Below are 22,108 nucleotides of genomic sequence, written 5' to 3' on the forward strand. Positions count from 1 at the left end.
CGATATTGGAGCGCATACAATCCTAAAGAGATCCATGAAAGGCCCCTTCACTGCCCAAAGACTACAGTTTGGTGCGCCATTTCTGGTAATGGGATTATTGGGCCTTATTTTTTCGGTAGAGGTGAAACTGTCAACGCTGAACGTTACTGCGCGATGTTGGACAACTTTTTTATACCGGAGCTGCATCAACATGTCAGTTACAATAATAGGACTCATTTTCAGCAGGATGGGGCTACCGCACACACCGCTAGGGTCACAATGACTAAGGTGAAAGAGCTTTTTCCCGGAAAATTAATTAGTCGATTTGGTGACATACCCTGGCCCCCTAGATCTCCCGATCTCAGTCCTTGCGACTTTTTTTTTGTGGGGATATTTAAAATCTCGCGTATACAGTGATTCGCCATCAACAATACAGGCCCTACAAGCCAATATCGAACGCGAGATTGCGGCTATCAGTCCAGAACTTTGCAAGCGAGTTTTCACCAACATGAAGGAAAGATTGCAAGAGTGTGCGCAGCGAGAAGGACGTCATTTAAGTGGAGTTATCTTTAAAAAATAAAATCCGCGTTATTCTTCTGTAATATGATCAATAAATAACTTTGATAGTTCTCATGGTTTATTTTATTTTCATTCTTTAAGTATAAAATCTGCCGGCGGACACCCTGTATATATATATATATATATATATATATTCAGAATTAGGGAATTTTTCTGATTCTGAATATATAAGTCAATATCGCAAAAAATGTCGCTTAAAACAAATAGCCTTTCACCCCTCGATATGATAAATATATTATAAAGATCTCTAAATACGGCACATTGCGACATAATGCGATACAAATATATTTTACATTCATATTTATTTAGGCCCAAATACAAAAAAAATAAACAAACTTATTTATATCACTGACCAATCATCAAATTCGACAGTTAATAATATCACTATATATCGTGAACTGAATTTATTTACTACTAGCTGTCGACCACGACTCTGTCCGTAAGGAATTAAAAAAACAAACTTAATTAGTAGATACATTCTCAAGATCCTTTGAACCGTTTTGGAGATAACTTCAAACATACATCCATCACATTTATGATATTAGTAAATAATTCAGTTCGTAATATATCTAGTGCGATCATAAACTGACCAAGTTCACATTCGATCAGCGACACAATTATATTCTTACTTAAAAACGTAATGAGAATCTATATTGGCAAAGAAAAATTTGTTCGCATTTAAACATACGACATTTGTACAAATTATAACATTACAAACGAAAATTTAATATTTTGTACATTTTGGTTGATTGAGGGACATTTAGAAAGTCATCCACTCGGACATAGCACAGAGTTATATATATATATATATTTTAGTTAACAAAGCTAATGAGCCATGTTGACTAACAAATTTCATACCTTCTTATGAAGTCACAGATACAAAAAACAAAAAAAAGTTCGATAGAAAAAAATATGGAAAAATTACCTTAGCATTTAGCTAAAGTATTAGGCGGATGAATACCATTTATATGAGAGATTTTTAACAAAAAATAACACCGTGTTATTCAATTCAAGAGTATTAAAAAACGGTGGGTAATAGATATAACATTCGCCTCTCAATCATTTAAAAAATAACAGAAATGATAAAGAAAAAAAAAACGTAGCAACTACAAAATTCAATCTACGTACAAACACACAAATAGACTGAGATTTTTTTTATCACTTCCCTGCAATAGAGACACAAAAACATATATAAATATGTCGCCACGTTATCAAATTAACAAACAATAACCATCTTAAATGCAATGCGAGTGAAATTTTCGATGTTCGGCGATATTTAATTGTAACTTGTGTTTAACGACTGCAGCGACATCTGCAATATTCTCTCTTTTCTCAGAAAGAACGTAAAGGATGGCAACACTGTGACAGACTACGTACAAGCCACGCCCACACACGGCCATGACAGTTTGCCATGCGTTTTGTGCACTATTATAACAATTAGAACTTCTTTGGCTAATTTATTGAGCACCATAAGCCCATTTAATAAAATTATTCGATTGCTTCGAGGACGCAAACGTAGCGATATTCAGTACAGACGTAAATCACTAATACTAGTTTCACACGAGGACAACATAGAGTAGTGGAACAGAGTAATGCTGCTATTGTTGTACTGCTTCAAACAATGGCAGTACTGCAATATTGCTCTGCCCTCGTGTGATACTAGCGTAAGTTTCCACGCCACTTAAATTAATAAATTATATAAATTAAAAGGCGGCGATCGTTACTCGAACGACATAAGATTTGCGGGAAGCGGCTTCTCAATTCTATTATTCACCTCCTCTATTTTTTCCACCCAATGCTTCGCGACAGATTCTGAACCAGTTCTGGGAACGAAATTAAAGTCTCTATTGAGGTATTGAAGTTATAAACATAATTAAATAGCAAACTTTTATGCTATGTCTGTTCAGCTGTAGGGAAAAGGGATGGTAATATAGTGTAAATTCCTCTTACTTGAACCTGTACAGTGTGCCAGCAGCGTGGTGCAGCAGCTGGAAGCAGTCGGGGGGCTCCAGGGCAGCCGCCCATCCCGACAGCGGCACCACCTTGCAACGCTCCGAACGAAAGTCGCTGCGGTTGCTCCTGACATACAAAAAATCAAATTTTAGACAAATCTAATAATAAAATGGATAGATAACGCTGTTGCAGTGATAAAAATTTTGAGACAATGTTTTAAAATGTAAGTTAAAATGGTCTACTATTTAAAAGTTCCAAAAAACTTCAATGATACCCTTTAAATGACTTAGAAGCGTAGAATACAAGCGCGGATCCAACAAGTTCTAGCCAAAAGCGTTGCCATGACGACAGAGATATCTTCCTCCCGTCCTTCAACACCGTCTTCCTTCTCACGTAACTCTGGAAGTCGCATTGCAAAGGCACAGAATTCGAAAGCTCACTGTAACACAAAATTATTTTATTAAAATAATGAATATGTCAACAAAATGTATATCTTTAGAAGGGGTCCTTATATCAGTTGGTACCTATGCAGGGCTCCAGTGGGCGGAGGCACTGCGGCCACTGGCGCCTCCAGCAGCGTATCATCCAGCAGGTTGACGGAGCCCGGGGGTGTCTGCCCCGCGCATCCCTCGCGCTCCTCCCCCTGCCCCGTCCCCTTGCCGAAGATGCTGCCAACAATACCCTTAACACAACCTGACCTTATATACATAAGTCCTTCTATATATTTTTGCATTTAATATAATTTAACCGTAGCATGATAGAATTCTAGTGTCATGACACTTGTATTGTTGTCACACTCAAAAAATAATAAAACATTACAACACGGCAGTTTAAATCTACGGTTAAATGACCTTTACTTGGTAAGCAATCAGCTCAACAAACGCGGTGCTACTTATCTCAATGTACATCATACATTTCCTCTTGTTATTTCATTTAAAAGCATGGAGTGAAGATCGACAAGGGACTGTATAAGGTAGAGAAAAGCGCCAACATAAATGATATATTCATGCATTAAGTAATTATATTATTGAAGCACAAAGTAATAAATACAAGGTTAATCAGCATTAATTTTTTTCAAGAGTTCGTTTTTCAGGAGATTTTTTCAAGTGTGGTATCATTCCTTTCGCATTTTCCACAACCTATCTTAAGGCTGGTCACAAAGTATCGTAGGATTTTCTATACAATGCTTCAATAACTTGTCAAATAAAACCAAACAAGCCAACTAATCAAAGACTAAGTTCCTAATTGTTGGATAGGGGATTCGCGAGGACTGAAAAGTTGGAGTAGCCATGCATCTCAGTTTCTTGTCATTTAATATGTCCAAAATGGCTGTGATTACAACAAAATGAAGTCGACTTCAGAATACATGCAATTTTTCATCGTTTTTAATAATGTCCTTATAATGCAATAAATCCTCAAGTGTCATATTTGACGCGAATTAAGCAAAGTTTTGTTTTTAAAAATTTTGGGTACGGCACAAAGTTCTTTCATCCTTTATACTAACCGATACTCAAATCTCTGTCATAATTTAAAAAAAAAACAGTATAATTTATACACAATCTTGTAGAAAGTACATTTTAACTTAACCTGTGACACCGTTATGCAGAAAAAACTTGAGAGGTGTCAAGGGACGAAGTTCCTTTCGATTAATTAGTGAAGGAACCAATGTTTATTCTATGAATAAAAAACTTAAGTCTTCACAAGAAATACATTTTATTTCTATGAATTTTCGTTATATATTGTCACGTCTTTGCCATGGTGAAGTAACGCTCATTCGTCTATAGCAAAAAGTGTCGTGACAACTTTTCGTAAGAATTTTTTCCGTCTAGCCCCCTTTCACAACACGCGATAAGGAACTTCGTTCCAATAGATAAAAGCAGAGTTAAAATGAGCTAGGACTGATATCGAAAAAGCATGCTATAGCAATAGATTACGGACACTTGTTTTAATGATGAAGATGTTCTTTTCATTTATGGACGACTGGACTAAATGAGTTCATCGTTTATAATGTTGATTTTGTTATTTTCATAAACTAGGAATCCGATAATATTTATGGTAATTTCTTTAGTTTAATATGTTGTACTTATTTACAAGGATAGTCGATTGACGTAGTGAAAATTGCAAAGAATGGACACCAGCCCCAGGATCAACATAAACGTCAAGATTATAAAAAAAAGCTAATTTTGTCTAAATAAAGGGCAAATTGTAGTCGGTAGCTATGGCCGGGCCAACACCAGACAGCAGGCGCGCCCACGTCACCCTGCGTGTTCGCATGCTTGTGCTAAATTACAGTACAACACTACGCAACAACAAATGCAAGCCGTCGTACTAATTCCAATACAAATCGACTCACCCAACACCAAAATTGACCTTGTGAAAATTTCTTGGCAAACTCGCGCTACGAAACCTGAGTGCCCAGTAATGGGCAAAAATAACGTTTCAATCATGTGAATTTTAAATATATTTTTACGTGTGAACGACGGATCGCCAGAGACAAAATTGTCTTTTATTAAAAAAAACAAAATTTCATTTAAAAAATAATTATTATTAGAAAGTAAAATATTTATAAATACTATTAAAAATATTATTTCCAAACATAAAAGACAATCTTATCTCTTTCATCTCAAACAGAAAACAATGATGGTTACGTGTAACAGATAACAACGATGCTGGCATGAGGGGCACAAGAAATATGAGGGGGCACGAAAGGCAAAGGGGGCACGAAAGGCAAAGAGGGCACAGAAGGCAAAGGGGGCACAGAAGGCATGGGGGCACGGGAATAACGTTCATTCTCATTTATTTAAATTAGACATTTATTTACGCTAACACATTCTATAGTTAGTAAAAACATTAAATGTATCACATCCCCTTACCCTTTACCAGCTTCTAGTCTCATTTTTAAGAATTAACATTATAAGCACACAAATAATTAGTCTAGGACAATAAAAACTAGTTTAATATCAATAATATATCGTTGGACGTATGCGTACATGCGCGTACGTTGGTAAATACGCATTTGTACGTATTTGGTACGTACTTGGAGCCGAGTGAGCGGCACTTCCTATGCGTCGGTATAAATTTGGGCTGGAAGGGGGCCTGCAGTCGCAGCGAGCCGCAGCCGAGACGGTGCGATGGCGACAGCAGCGAGGGCGGAGCGCCCGCGCAGCTTCCCGCCGACGCCGCAGACCCCGCGGAGCCTGCAACCGTGGACAACGCCGCGCACTCCTTCACAGACTCTTTGGAGCTCGTGCGACTTCCCGTAGGTGACGGCGGTTCCAATTTCATTGATAACCTGGAAAAAACAAAACAGCCCGTTAAATGCACCGTAACTACTCTTTAGATAATTAACCATACTGAAATATAGGTAATTTGGCACAACAACTTTCATTTCCTGGTCCAGAGGCGGAACTAAACCAAAGTTGAATGATTTACTATGTAAAAATATGAGTAGTTGGTGAGTTACAGGTGTAGATGTCGAGGGCATAGCAAAGTGAAGTTAACAAAGAAAGCTGACCCCCATATGAGATAGTATCTAGGAATGGAGAGATATTGACATACAGACTGTCATACTAAATAAAACATCAATTTTATCAAAACAATGAATCAGAATAACTATTTTCGTATCGAGTAATTTCAATGGAAATTTTAACTCTTAAAATAAACAATGTTATCACTTCCTTCCTTCGAAATTAACTTTGTAATGTACATACAACGTTTCATTGTTAATGTTGTCGATTAAAAACTTCATAGATTTAAGTCTAGCTGAAACTAGCAATATGTAAAATTATATAGATGTCAATGTAAATGACAGTCAGAGATAGAAAAAGCACGTGTGTCTAAATATATAGTTTTTATCAATAAGACCCCTCACAGTTACAACATTAAATTGAACAAAATCGAACAGGTGCTATTTATATATTATACGAGAACATTAAGGATGGGATATGTTTAAATAAATACAGAAAACATCTCGAAACATCTATATGAGTGTACAATTATTGTTTTGTTATCTAACATGATATGAAAAGAACAAACTTCAAACGAGTGAATAAGCGTCATTACAGTTTTTACTTCCCACTTTATTAGTCATACAATCCAATACACCCACAGAATACCAGAAGACATCTGTTTCCTAATATTGTCGTATCATCAACCTGTTCTTATCCTTATGAAGGGTCGACACAGTATGTACTACTTCATATATCTCTATCGGCCGTCATATCTAAATTCAACGTCTTCTTACACACATCCTCTTTCACACAAACCATCCAAATGTTCTTTGGTCTTCTAAAATCTCAACAGTAAGGTTAAAAATTTGCTTTTAGAAACATAAATATGATTAAACATAGTTTACTATCTCACTCATATTCGTTAAGTGGATACTAAGAGAATACTTTAATGTAAATCTTTTACGGCAGTTATGTTTGAAAATTCCTATAAGTGGTAAATGAATTTAATTGTTCGACAGAGCATTTTACGCACTTTTATCTTAGTTATTGTTTACTTAACACGAACTCACATTAATTTATATATTAATATAAGTATATAAGTTAACTTTATATGAAGTATATAAAAACTTTATTTGTAATGCCGGCGCTTCACATTGGAAATAATTTGTGAACCAGATTGGCTATAAATCTAATAGCTAATTATTATAAATAAGTTATACGACCAACATTAGCTGCAACGCCAATAGTTGACCAATATAGTCAAAGACCAATCCATACATATTTGTATTGGAACCAAGACGATAACTTGAAAGACGTACAATGTGAGACGCTAGCATAATATAAATAAAAGATAAGCTCTGTCTCAAAACATTTCTGCTTGGATGTGCACTGCGTATTGTGCGTATTTACAAGAGCATTTATATTCTGATGTGAACAAAAAGTTTCAAGTGATAAGGTGCAATGGAATATCGAATACAAGGTAAAACTAAGCACAAAATCATTTCTTGGTATGGCTATATCCAAAACTTTAATAATTTTGCGCTAAGCTAAGCAACTAAACACGCGCAGTTTATACTTCTAAGAGAAACATATTATTTACACGCAATCGCAATTGCGTTTAGATGCAAGCCGCATAGTGGAAAAAGGGTTTAAGAAATCTAAATTCCATGATGTTAAGTTAGTCGAGATAGCATGATTTAGGAAACGCATACTTAAACTAGACGTAGTAGGGGTTGTACTGACTTGTACTGGTCATCCTCTAAGAACTTCTGCAGCTCCTCGATATACCGGACACTGTTGAGGTATGCTGCGACGTGGGGGAGGGGGGCGATGTCGTACTGGGACGCCTGGTAGCGACGTAACGCATGTAGTACTACCGCCATCTTGGCGGCGCGGTGAGGCGACTCCGCCGGGTGCGCCATATCGATGTACACCAGGTCCGTCAGGAATATACCTAACATAGCATATAGACTCAAAGACGTTTAATCTAGGCCATACACATTAGATTAGAGTAGACAATACATATATCTGTACAATTTTGACATATACAAACTAGGCTTTGCCTACAAATACAAGGTAAAACGCACAACGCCTAACGTGTGTGACCTGCATTATATGAACATCAGAAAGTCATAACTTACATAAAATCCATAAAATTTCGCTTATCAACAGATACATTGAATCAAATTTGAAAAATATGTCCATACATACATATATCGACTCACCGAGGTAGGGTATGCAAGGCAATGAGATCGACCGAAGATATTCCCTTAGAGCAGACCAGTTATCCTTCTCGCTAAATAATTCAGCCATCTTGTCGAACTGCTGTTTATCTTTCTTCGACAAACACGCCCATGTCTTAGTCAACCTGACATAAATTTAATTATCAATAGTTATATAATAATATATCACAGAGCTAGTGACCTAGTTATGAATGTATACATTCTAAATATATTGATAATAACTATCGCCCGCGACTCCGCCCCTGCATAATTACAACCAAAAACTTAATAAATAACCATGTCCAATTCCAGCCTATATTACATCTGTGCCTAATTCCATAGAGATAAGTCGAGCCATTCTATAGATACCTTCAAACATCCATCAGAATTTTCACTCATCTAATCTATTCTCAGGTATAACTCAACACAAATATATTTGTGAAAAGAATTATCAAAATAGTAGAAAGAGACATAAGTCTTTGCTTAATAAAAACTATATTTATATCAAATGAATAAAAAAACATAGACCAGTTTAATACTTAGATAAATTTATAAATATTACCTATATATGCTGGCGCTGTTTAGTGCCGAGATAATAGCAAATAAAGAATGAAGATTGTTGAGTTCGTGCAATTTCTTGGCGACCTTTATGAAGTGAGCCAAAGTTTCCGCTCGGGCCTTTGGTGACTGTCCGTTGAGTATTTCTTGTACTGTCCAGAAGCTCACCTATAACAAGTAATGAATACATAATAACATCTCTTAACAGTGATTTATAATAATTAATAATGCCATCTGTGTGAATAAAAATATTTTTAAACCTAATGTCTTCATTCGTAAACCATAGGACAGAGGTAAATTTAATTAAATTGGGATATACTTAGATAGAGCGTTGGTGGCTCAGCGTACAACCATACACCAATGTGTTTTTACATATCTGAGAAGAAATTCAATGATATGTGTGAAGTCAACCAAACCTACACTTGGCCACCGCGGTTGACTATGGTCTAGTCACCCCTAGTCACCGAGACTCCTAAATTTATATCATAACTCAACACTAAGTCCACTTGGTAACATTAAATAAGTACTTACCCTATTGAAGCGCTTGGTGAAGACAACGACGTTTGGAGCAACCGTCAGCTTATCAGCCGGGTCGTGGATAAACTAACGTAGATGCCACGGCCCGGTCAGGCGAAGGAGAACACCGCGGGGTTTAGTGGGTATTCCGGTCGCCTTCTGCGGCCGGCGAGTCCCACACGAAACCGTCCCTGCTGCCCCCGCAGCACGGACGGCGAAGTGCGTAAATGCATTCCCCGCGTCAACAAAAAAAAAAAAACCGTCAGCTTATTGCGTTTATTCCAACCGCATGTTGTGAGTTCCTCGGCCTGGATAGCCTTGAAGCAGGCCAGGTCAAGGAGTGAAAGCTGATTGGCTATATCCTCGGGGGATATGCGCAGTGCAGAACAAACTATTTCATCCCAGGACTGATTGATGGATGATGCCGCTGGCAAACTGTTAGTCTTGTACTGGTATACTGGATCTTGTTGACGGTTGCTCGTTCCATCCCCATGGCTAAAACAAACACCCATATTTTTAACAATCACATTGTTGTATATACAATAAAAACCACTAAGCATGCAATATTCCAAATGTTTTGTTCATAACCTAAAATATAGTAAATTAATATATATATATATATATATATATATATATATATATATATATATATATATATATATATATATATCATATATATCATCATCATCATCATCAGCTCACTATACGTCCCCACTGAGGGGCTCAGAGCCTACCCCAAGTTAGGGGTGACATATAATTTATAAAAAATAAATATAATATATTGTTAGATATTTGATGCAAAAGTATTTTAAAAGAAATAAACTAACAGCTAAATAATGAATTTAACTGTACTTCTAAATAATCCTCGCAATAGGATAAACTCAAACAGAACGTAAATAAACAAAAATGTCAGACGTTCCGCTATGACGGATGGAAAGAGACTGCCTCGAGCAGCAGCGCACGCTTCCTTATAAAACCTTTTGTGAGTCAAAAAGTCAAACAGTCCTAACAATATATAATTATATATAAAATAATAAAAAAATGTGAGCCGTCATGGGACGCCTGGCAGATGTGAAACATCGTGTGTGTACAAGTAATATGCATAACAGTTCGGTTTACAAGTGATCCTATAGATGTTTCACATCAAAAATAATAAATTAAAATGATATAGAAATTAGATAGTTGTCCTTTATATGTTGTAGAGTAGTAGTAGTTGATAAATACTACTTCTCAACAATATATCTTTCAAATAAACAAAGGTTGTTATACAAATGGATATAGCAATTAAAGGTAGGTACTACCACAACAAACAACAGATTCAGACATTTATCCAATAATCAGACAATTTTATCATGGAATTAAAAGTACTTACGCAAAATTGAAGTAACAGGCACTGTCATCTTTTGTGACAACTTTCTGACTGCTTGGGGCGGGGTTGACAATTTTCTTGTTTGCTTGCTTACAAGCTGGTGCTTTATCCTCCAGGGGCCAACTCTCTTCATCATCATGCTACAAAGATTTGAATTACAAACTTTCTTGTTTATACCATATTTATTTTAATATAATCTTCTAAATGTACCAATGCATTCCCATGATACAAGTAAAATAAAAAAAAAAATGTAAATTAATGAAAAAAAATGTAGAAATTCCTTACATATCTTACTGTTACAAATAAATATTTAAAGCTGAACATTTAACAATGTGTACAATGAATGAGTGACTCTGGGAAAGTCACATTAAGCGCAAATAATTAACAATGCAAACACCACTCTGATAAGTGTAGTGACACATCTATGTCCTTCTCATTTATCTTATTATTATAAAGCCAGAAAGAAATCTATAATAGATATGGCACAATATCAAAAGTATGTAAACACCACAGTAGATATTTTTTTTTTTATTTTTTTTTTTATATTATAAAAACATATGTTTATATCAACAATAGTTCATATCAAGAAACTGATATAAAACTAACAAACATATGAACAAACACCAGCACAGACATATATCAATTAATATTCTATTTTATATTCTAATTCCAAAGTTAACAGAAAAAGGTTAAAAAACCACACAATCATTATTACATCATATTAAAACAATAATTAACATTGGGAACAAAAATTATATCAAATAGAAAATGGTAATGTGAAATAAATTAAAGAAAATTACCAATATTTAAAATGTGAATGTTAAGATGGATGATTGTTGGAAGGTATCTCCGGAATGGCTCAACGGATCATGCTGAAATTTGGCTTAGATGTAAGAACATAGTCTGGAAGAACACATAGGCTACTAACCAAGTTTGTTTTAATTCCGTGTGGCAGGAATCGCTAGGCGACAGCTATTATAACATAAAACAAAGCATATCTCCAGCAATTTTTCATACACAATGCCCATACATTTCTTTTTCCATCTACCTTCGCATATTCAGAAATTTTGACCTTTGGTTAATATAAGCAATTGTATAACTTTATTCATTTATACATTATGATATTTTTAACACAAACTCATATACAGCTTAACTTCTGTTCTTACTAACATGTTGTTATATTTGTATATAAAATTTTTGTTAGTTTTTAATAGTAATTTTTATGAAATTTTGTATGCATATTCATTAGGTCTAGTGCACTTCTGAATTCTTTTATTAAATAATGCAATATAATCCTAGAAATCTCCTAGAAATTGTCATCAACTCAACTAATAACCACACAAAGGTTCTTCTTAGAATACATAAGACTTTATCTTTTGTTTACATCCCGAGACTGTCAGCAGTAATAATAGACAGTTGTAATAATAGTTTTTTATTTATAAATTAGAATAAATACAGTTAGATTTATGAATAAACTAGCTGTCACTGGCGACTCAGTTCCAGTGGAATTAAAGAAAACTTAATAAGTAGCCTATGTGTTCTTCCAGACTATGTGCTACATCAATATATGTTGAGCCGTTTCAGAGATACCTTCTATATCCATCCATCTAAACTTTGCCATTTATAATATTAGTAAGACTATTTACTTTTTTCTAACTGATATAATGGAATATGTCCTTCATTGTCAAATTCGAAATCCACTGTAATATAGCCATAATATAGCCATGCTAGGTTATGTAGGTTCTATACCCAACAGTGGAGTGAGTATGAGCTGATGATGACAGGTTATGTAACCTTGACAAAGAAATGAAAAAAGAATAAAAATCAAACATCATTGCTTGAAAATATTCATTTGGTTTAGTAATGATACAAACACCATACTATTCCAATGTATAAGTAACTAGCTGTCGCCCGCGACTCCGTCCGAGCGGAATTAAAAGAAAAAAAACTTTAACTAAGTAGCCTATGTGTTCTTCCAGACTATGTTCTACATCTGTGCCAAATTTCATCAAAACCTGTTGATCGATTCCGGAGATACCTTCAAACAAACATCCATCCGTCCAAACATTCGCATTTATAATATTAGTAAGATGTAACAGAAATTATAGCAAACAATAAGAAATGAAGCAGGGAGGGGGCAAGGTCATCTCACCCACTTACATCATAGGAAACTAACATAAAAGAATAAAAAGGGGGCTTTGCTCATTGCTTTTAAAAAAAGATATTTTGTAACTAGATTAATTGTGCTATATAATGTTTATTCCTAGCATATTTGTTTAGCTACTAGAGTACTGGGAAATCACATGTATAATATTGATTGTTTTAAATTGATATTATTGATTTAGATGCTATCAAAATATTGTTAATTGTAAAAAAAATTATGTATTTTTATACAAGATAACAACTTACCTCTATGATCCGGAGGACAGCCAAACTTTCACTCAAAATATCCCGTGGCATGTCGGTCGAAAAAAAATCGCATATGTTCCTAATATATTTTATGACAAACAATTAAAGCACCACATTTCACATAGAAATTACAAAACTATAATTCACATTGCGTTGCACGAACTGCAAATAAGAAATACGAAGTGGTAGTGCTCGGACAAATGAAGAGGTTATCTCTAAGTACACAAATATGATAACAATTAGTTTAATGAGTTGTTAAGGCGACTAATATTTTAAACTAACACAAAAAGGTTCACAGAAGGAACCATTAGAACCGAGTAGTGCACTCGGTGATGACGAAAGTTTTGATTAAATTTGAATTAATAGAAGCAAATTCAATTAGCAACCGAACGATCCCTATCGATTGATGATATCAACTAAAAATATTTATCGACACTTTCGTAACGATACAAAGGAAATTAACAAACTTCATTGTTTGTAACATTTGCTTTGTGGGTAAAAATGTTATCCCATTATTTACTTTCTTATTTATGTCCAAATCTATTAGTTTGTCGTTAAAAATACTGCTAGCCTACTAGGTGCTAATTTGACAGATAAGAGATAAGTCAAATAAAACTTCGAAAAGCGCTGCAGAGACATCTGTAGCTTATTCTCGGAAACTTTACAATTAAAAATTACCATATATGCAATAGGGTGGTAGAATTCGGTAGATTTATTAAAAGTTAAGTTCATCGACGACGTAAACAAAAACTCTTCCCCCAAAAGCGGCGACGCGTCGTCGTCCTGCAAAATATAAATTTCTGAAAATGATAGTATTTCGTAGTAATAAAAAATTTGCGGTAGTTTTTGTCAACTTTTATAATGATCATCAACTCCCTGTCCTTATTCCACTCACTTAGAATCGCCGCACCAGATTTTCGTGCTCCAGATCGATCGTTAGTCCATCATTTCAGTCGTCACCACAGAACACATATACCCTAAAGGGTCGTCACTCCCTTCTTAATCGAAAACCATATTGTTTCGGCTTATTTTTGCGGCCGGCTAACTGTCCTTGCGATTGATTTAGCTTTACTTTCATAATAAAGAGCGGTATAACATTTCATACATTTCATTTTACTTTAATTATTGCGAGAAAAGGACAAGGCGGGAAGAAATAAAACCACGTGAAAAAGAACCACGTGAGTGACGTCACGTACGTCAGTGGCAGCGGTTTACTGCAAACTATATTGCGTAAAAAAATAGTAAACAAGTAATCTGCTTTCTAAATTATTTCGCGGAGTGAAGTAAAGTGTGTTAACAGCATCCGTGATTATTATCCAATCATAATTCGCTCAATTTCACTAAATAGTTTGTGATATGTGTGAAACAGTTTTTTAGTCTTACCTTACAATATCGGTATAATTTTAATCTCGGCAGCAGTAAATTTAATCTTTAGCAACTATATATATTATTTTTCTAAAACCATTATTAGTGAATTAAAGTTAAAAAGTGATCGCCTAAGCTTTTAGTTAAACTATTAATTAAACTTTTTTGTAAAATATAAAGTGGCGCCATCTGTTGACTGCATCATGCCGAAGTGTCGTGCGTGTGGTAAATATACGGCGAATGCTGACTGTGTGCGTTGTACCAAGTGTGCAAATGTGTACCACCGCGGCTGCAGCGGCCTGCCCGCTGGTCCTATCCCTCTAAGGTTCGCTTGCCCTGGCTGCAAGGCCAAGAACGACGTCTCGTCAGAAAGCTCGAGCCCCGGTGATGACATAATGGCCCCCGGAAAAGGCGAGGCCGAATGTACCCGAATGCTCAGCGAGCTCATCCGGGAGGTCCAGGGACTTCGTAGCGACCTCAAGGAAACACGAGATGAGATAAAACAGTTTAAGGCCGATCTGCAAGCTTGCTGTAGACGTATAACTTCGGTCGAAGAAAGGGTTCTAGAAGTAGAAAAAAAAGTTGCCACTAAAACTATCGACAATGTTGATCACCTCGAGAATACGATAGCGGACCTGAGGATACAGTTGAATGATCGAGACCAAGAGCTGCTGCTGAATGATGTTGAAATAGCTGGACTACCTGAAGAGAGAAACGAGAACGTCCTACATCTCGTCAGCGTTGTAGCTGTAAAACTGGGCCTGACCCTAGAGGATCGCGACATCGTGCACGCGGAGCGGCAGGGCGCCGTGAGACGCAACCGCGGCGACGGTGAAGGCGCGCCGCAGCAACCGCGACCGCTCGTCGTGCGGCTGGCGCGGAGGGCTCAGCGCGACGCCTTGCTCCGCGCCGCGCGCGTCCGTCGCGGCATCACCACGGCCGACATGAACATTGCTGGGACGCCGAGGAAATTCTACGTCAACGAGCGACTCACGCGGAATAATCGGCAGCTGTTCGGTAAGACGCGCGAAGCGGCTTCCCGCTTGCAATGGAAGTACGTGTGGACAAAAGGTGGCCGAATATTCGCTAGGAAGGAAGAAGGTAAGGCTATTGAACGAATCAGTAGTGAAGAAGACATTAAAAAAATTTTTGGATCTTAAATAGTTGGTCAGTAATATGTAGTGATAAACGCTTTTACATCGTAGGGTGTACTTGTCTTGCTATGTTTCGGGTCCAGTACGCTTGCACTTGCCCTTTTTGTTGCCACTGTTGTTTTGTGTTATTGTATTTAAGAAGTACTTATTGTAATATTAAAAAAAAACGCTTGTTAACTTATATTCATTTTGCACAATATTTGACACATTACTTTTGTACAACCGGTGCGCCAACGACTTTTGTACAGTTAATTAATTTCTCGTTGTTTACATGTTTTTATATTTTGAATAAAATTGTACTTTTGTATGTCTTTTTCCCTACTTCTTGTATATCATATGTCTGTTGCAATGCTGTTTGGTTGGGTCTTTGCTATTTTGTTTTTAACTATTTCAAATCTTATTTATTTAGGTGTATATGGAATCTTATAATGTTATTATATTTTTCTGTGTTATATGGGAAGTTTATTGTGTTAGTTAATCTTTTATCGGAAAATATAAATTATGTTTTCATAAATAGACCGGTCAGAACCTTTTTATATATTATAATTAAGTCATCGATAAATCTATTTTATTTAAAGCAAAATTTGAGTACGCTCATTAACCGGCCTTAAGTCATATTTAAAGCTAGGTTATCTTAACGTCGGCTCACTAAACACATATTGTGATGATTTCGTGGCACTTGTCGAGCGCCATGCGTTAGATGTGTTGGCGGTGGGCGAGACGTGGCTACGCGCGGGCGAGGAACAAAGCGCCCCGCGTCCCGCCGGCTACCGGCTACAGCACGCGCCGCGTCCACGTTCCGTGCGTAATGGCAGAGGTGGCGGGGTCGGATTCTACATAAAACGCGGTATAAATGCGCGCATATACGCTCATCCCGTCGACCCATCGCTTATTTATGTCGAGCAAATGTGGTTAACGCTAAAGATTGATAACAAGATGCTCGCTATAGGCACCGCGTACCGTCCACCGTGGCTCGACGCCGACTCATTTTTTGACGCACTAACTGTATCGATTAACTCGTTAGCGGTCTGTGATGACATTATACTTCTCGGTGATTTTAACATTGATATGCTCCGCCCTAATGATGTGAAAGTTGGTAAGTTTAACACATTCTTATATAGCTTGGACTTAGTACAACTGGTGACGTCTCCTACTCACTTTACCGACCACAGCCAAACCCTGATCGATGTTATTTGTACCAATACGAGAACGCGTAGGATTGAGGTTGAACCTGTCGCACCTCTGAGTAATCATTCCTTATTAATTTGTGAATTACTCAGTGAAAGAAGTAAGATACACCCGAAAAAAATTAGATACAGGCCACTCAAAGATATTCCAATAGAAGATTTTAATTTAACATTAAATTCCATCGATTGGAACGAAGTAACTCGTATACAGGATATAGATCGTAAGGTATCATCATTCAATTTCTTTGTTAGTTATTTATTTGACGTATTTGCACCAATAAAAACCAGTGTAATCAAGGCACAAAACCAACCTTGGATAACAGATGTAATTAAATTAATGATGAAGCTTCGGAATGCAGCCCATAAACGGTATTTAAAAACAAAACTAGTTTCCCATAAAATGTATTACAAAAATCTGAAAACTTTAGTTATTAATTCTATTCACAATGAAAAGAGGGCATATTTTGATCATAACATAAATAATAATTTACATAAACCTAAAATTTTATGGCACAATTTAAAGTCTACAATATTGCCGCCGAACAAATATACTCCTTTACCTCCCCATCTGGCTGACCCTGACAATATTAATTGTCACTTTCTAAATATACCGGGAATTCCCCGTGCTGACCCGTCTGCTCTGAGTTATTTCGACACACATCTTCATCCGAATAATACCATCTTCTCCCTTCATCCTGTTAGCGAGCTGTTTATTTCCAAAATTATAAATAATCTTAAATCAAATGCAGAGGGCATTGATGGTATTACTCTGAAAATGCTGCTTATGACGCTGCCACAGTCTCTCAGTGCGATAACTTCTATTGTAAATTGTTCAATAACATCATCCACATTTCCGAAAATATGGAAGACCGCTATAATTCGACCTTTGCCAAAAAACCCTAATCCTCAGGAATTGAAAGATCTTCGCCCGATCAGTGTACTCCCATTTCTATCGAAAATCGTTGTGAAAGTCGTTTGGATTCAGCTAACAGAGTACCTAGAAAATAACAGCATACTTCCCGAATTCCAGTCTGGTTTTAGAAAAAGTCACAGTACCACCACAGCACTGTTAGATGTAACAGACAACATTATCTCCGCTCAGGACGAAGGCCTGTGCACATTGCTGGTACTTCTAGATTTTTCAAGGGCTTTTGACTGCATAGACATATCCCTACTTCTTTCTAAAATGTCATATTACGGTTTCAAGTCGGATACAGTGCAGTGGTTTCAGAGCTTCCTCACAAACCGTGGTCAGTGTGTAGAAATAACTCGGGACAGCGGTCAGACACAACGCTCGGCTTACAGATCTCTTGAAAGAGGCACCCCACAAGGAACCATCCTCTCTCCTCTCCTGTTTATTTTATACACAGCGGATATCATTAAATGTATAGAAAATTGCAAATATCACCTCTATGCCGATGACTTACAAATATACGTTTCATTTAGGAGTGACGAATGGGCCTCCGCCGTACGGTCCCTTAACGAGGATCTCAACAGAATACAACGTTGGTCCGAGAATAACTGTCTCGTTCTCAATCCTTCTAAGACGAAATACATGATCTTTGGATCACAATATCAGATCAACAATATTCCGCCAGACTGTCAGGTTACGTTGGGGTCCGAAGTCGTTGAGCGGGTTTACGAAGCCAAAAACTTGGGATTGCTACTCGAACCAAGCTTACGCTACGAAAAGCATATTTCGGGAGTCGTACGCAACTGCTTCTACAGATTAAAAGTGTTGTACAAAGTTCGGAGGTATCTAAGTGAACGGCTTCGTATCCAACTAGTGGAGGCGCTGGTGTTATCGAAATTAAATTATTCAGACACAGTGTACGGACCTCGTTTATATGCTAGGACTGAAAAACTCATCCAACGGGTACAAAATGCATGTGCTAGATTTTGCTTCTCGATACCACCGCGAAATCACGTTACGTCATTCCTAAATGAGCATAACATGTTAAAAATCACTTATCGCAGAAAACTTCACTTAGCGTGCTTGCTCTTTGAGATTATAAACACAGAAGCTCCAAAATACCTGAGAAATAAATTAATTTTTACAAGGAGCAGGGGCTCTGAACAGGGGCGACGTTTTCCGCAATTGTGCACCCAACGTCACAAGTCCGCCGCGTTCCGAGGTAGCTTTCGGTATGCGGCAACAAAGTGTTGGAACAACATCCCGCCGCCTATTAAGAGCGCACGCACCAAAATCACATTTAAAAGTAAATTGAGATCGTTTTTGATGAAAATTCAAAAAGAGTTGTGAATGCGTAATCAGACCTACAGACCCCTCATTTGTTTTTCAGCAATGATTGGAAGATTCCCCGATTATTATTTTTTCCCCTTTCCAAATTATACTTTATTTTACTCTCAACCTAACCTAAATTCGTAATTATACACCTTTTTTTTAAGAATCACTTTTTACCTATACATGTATGAAAATTAACAATTATTTACTGCTGTAACTGACGCACTGACGTACAGGCTTTTACAGAATATCAGCGCTTATTTCTGAAAAGTAATAAGCACAATGCTGAGTAAAGGCCTTGTCCATTCAGCATTGCAAACCTAGTAGGAACTTTAATTTTTTATACTTGTTAATATGTACATGCCTGTTGCTTTTTTATATATATAGTTTTGTGTTTTTCCCTCCCTTCAGCATGTTTGTTATTTTTTTTATTTTTTTATATTACATTATTATTGTTTTCTTTCCAATTATTGTTTGCTTTCTGAATGGATTAAATGAGTTTATTATTATTATTATTATTATTATTATTAAATATCATCATCACGATTTAAGAATTAACGTGACCGCTTCTTTATTACCTGATACTAGACAATTTCAAATTTTAGATTATTTCTATAATCCTCCTTTCCCTTTCCCCTTCCCCTTATTCTATTTAATTCCTTCTAAAACTATGGATATGTGGATCGTTGTGATATATCAAGTGGGAGTGTTGTCAAGCGCTATTTTATTCCAACATATTGCTTCCCTTGTTTATAATAATATTTGACGATCCTCTCTAACTTTATTCTTACTTTATCTAAACCTGTCCATCTTTTTCTAATACATATTTAAAGCTTCCAGCCTATACCAGTTTTTGAAGGCAATGGGAAGATTAAGAAAAAGGCAAATTTAATTAATACCCCTCTAAAATTACTATCATTGGGCTAAATTTTAATTTCTTATATATTTTAATCAGCGGATAGAGATATAAACAGCAAAGGGTACAAAATTGTTATATTTAAGATGCCACGATATTACATCCAATGATATATCCACAGCAAGCTTTATTGATTGAGCGGAGGAATGCCAGTTTGCCAGTTTTTTTTAAAATTTACAATTAAATATAGTTTAACAAATAAATTGATTGATTGAAATACTTAACAATTCTTAAAAACTATAGATTTATTCTCTAATAAATAATTAGAGAAAAAAATCCCTTGTTCAGGCTTGAGGAAAGGGGCGCAGAGGAGGTCGAACTGTATCTAGGCGTTCATTGGATGCCCTAGATACAGTCGATCAATAAGAGAAAAATTAAAACTTCGTTAGGTGTCCTGTTACACCGTTAACCATAGATTATTTATTACTTTATGACATCTTCAAATACTTATACCAGAAATCTTGAAATATCCTGAACATATAACAAATTCATTTCATTAACCAAAGCAGTGTGGGAGAAGACTTTATTTAATACTAAACATCGATGTCTAAATGACGCCGTTAAAATCGATTTTTTACACCATCGACTTGCCTATCTTTTAAATTTACTTCCGCTAAAAGTTTAATCAATTCATGTCTAATAAATGTATTTTACAAAAAGAGGCATTTAATACAAAAACATTTGAAAGCAATGTTATTAAATTAATTACTTTTATTAGTAGCTCAAAACTAAAATATATCATTCAATTATTTCAGATAAATTTATAAAGTGTATGCATTATTGTTTGCTCGCCAAACTGTTATGGCGTTTGTGTTCTGATACACAACGCATATCGTATCTGTATTTAATCGCGTATAATAAACTGACTATAACATGATAAATTTTCTGCAAAAGTATAGCGATACTATGGCATAAAGTTTTTGATGTGAAACATCTATAGGATCACTTGTAAACCGAATCGTTGGCGTGGCGACGCTTGCCGTGGCGATGGGTCGCCAAGCTATACTAAGGTATGTAGGTACATATATATATATATATATTTTATGTGTAGTAGAGTGTACGGTGTGGCGACGGGTCGCCACGCTATACTGAGGTATACATTATTATTATTTTTTATTATCATTATTATCATTATTTTATCATCATTTTATCATTATCCTATCAATATTTTATCATTATTTTATCTTTATTTTATCATTATTTTATCATTATTTTATCATTATTTAATAATTATTTAAACATTATTTTATCCTTATTTTATCATTATTTTATCTTTATTTTATCATTACTTTATCATTATTTAAACATTATTTTATCATTATTTAAACATTATTTTATCATCATTTTATCATTATTTTTATCATTATTTCATCATTATTTTATCATTGTTGTCATTATTGTCATTATTATCATAATTATCATAATTAACATAATTATCATAATTATCATTGACTAAAATATACATTATTGACGGTCGAGTTGGCGATTGTAGCTTTTATGGCGAACACAATTATATCTAAGGACTTACTATCCAAAGTTTAAAGTTGCGGAGAGAGGAGTTTTTATTAAATAAAATCGTACTTAGGTTAGTTATTTTCACTACTTTTGATGTAACTTTGACAGTTTTATTTTATAAGTGGTCAAAGGTTTTTATTTTATACAGCCGTAAGTCATGTATGCTACCAAAATAAATTAAAAAAAATACTCTATTTAATTCGATTAAATTTTTTTAAACCAAACGTATTATTTATTTTAATTTTTATTGCAAAATGTATCTTAAATTGATTAAAAATAATAAAAATCTGACATTTATATTGTTTAATTATTTCATAATTTTGAAGACACGGAACGCAAAACTACGAAGTAGCAAAGAGTATGTAACCATTTCATAGTATACTAGCGAAATGTTTACATACTCTTTGGCATTATCTATTAACGGTTTTTCAGTTGCGTGGCGTCATTGTGGTATTAAATTCTTTGTAAATTTGTATTGTAAGGTTGGATATGAGTCACAGAACCGAATCAGTCAACCCCGACACCACGTGGTACTTTCTGCCCTACCCCTAGAGTGTTTATGAAAAGCCGGAGGCGCGGAGGGGGCTGCGCAGGCGAGTATAGGCACCCGCGCCTTGTTACGCTAGGGCGGAGGGGCTGCTCATCCCATAGCGCCGGAGACGTTGCAAATTTCTTTTGTTAGGGAATCAAAT

At 35.8% G+C, this 22,108-nt stretch overlaps 2 protein-coding genes and 1 pseudogene across 2 annotated transcripts; 2 read left to right on the forward strand and 1 right to left on the reverse strand.

Annotated features, from left to right (window-relative positions):
- Window positions 1-1,728: 1,728 nt before the first annotated feature.
- LOC123723187 (ras-specific guanine nucleotide-releasing factor RalGPS1-like) lies at window positions 1,729-13,311 on the reverse strand. Its single transcript, XM_045685750.1, has 12 exons — window positions 13,035-13,311; window positions 10,629-10,765; window positions 9,517-9,751; window positions 9,272-9,319; window positions 8,745-8,908; window positions 8,186-8,328; window positions 7,704-7,914; window positions 5,549-5,803; window positions 3,036-3,179; window positions 2,786-2,950; window positions 2,509-2,637; window positions 1,729-2,381 (listed from the first exon to the last, which is right to left on the reverse strand). Exons 1-12 carry the CDS (start codon window positions 13,083-13,085, stop codon window positions 2,279-2,281), a joined length of 1,785 nt encoding a protein of 594 aa, XP_045541706.1. The 5' UTR covers window positions 13,086-13,311; the 3' UTR covers window positions 1,729-2,278.
- Window positions 13,312-14,587: 1,276 nt separating this feature from the next.
- On the forward strand, window positions 14,588-16,015 carry LOC123723393. The gene has a single exon (XM_045685958.1). The coding sequence runs from the start codon at window positions 14,603-14,605 to the stop codon at window positions 15,557-15,559; it is 957 nt and encodes a 318-aa protein (XP_045541914.1). The 5' UTR covers window positions 14,588-14,602; the 3' UTR covers window positions 15,560-16,015.
- Window positions 16,016-16,489: 474 nt separating this feature from the next.
- The window catches only part of LOC123723310, a 43,648-nt pseudogene continuing 38,029 nt past the window's right edge, over window positions 16,490-22,108 (forward strand).

The sequence above is a fragment of the Papilio machaon genome, chromosome W (genome assembly GCF_912999745.1).
Source record: "Papilio machaon chromosome W, ilPapMach1.1, whole genome shotgun sequence".
Taxonomy (NCBI): domain Eukaryota; kingdom Metazoa; phylum Arthropoda; class Insecta; order Lepidoptera; family Papilionidae; genus Papilio; species Papilio machaon.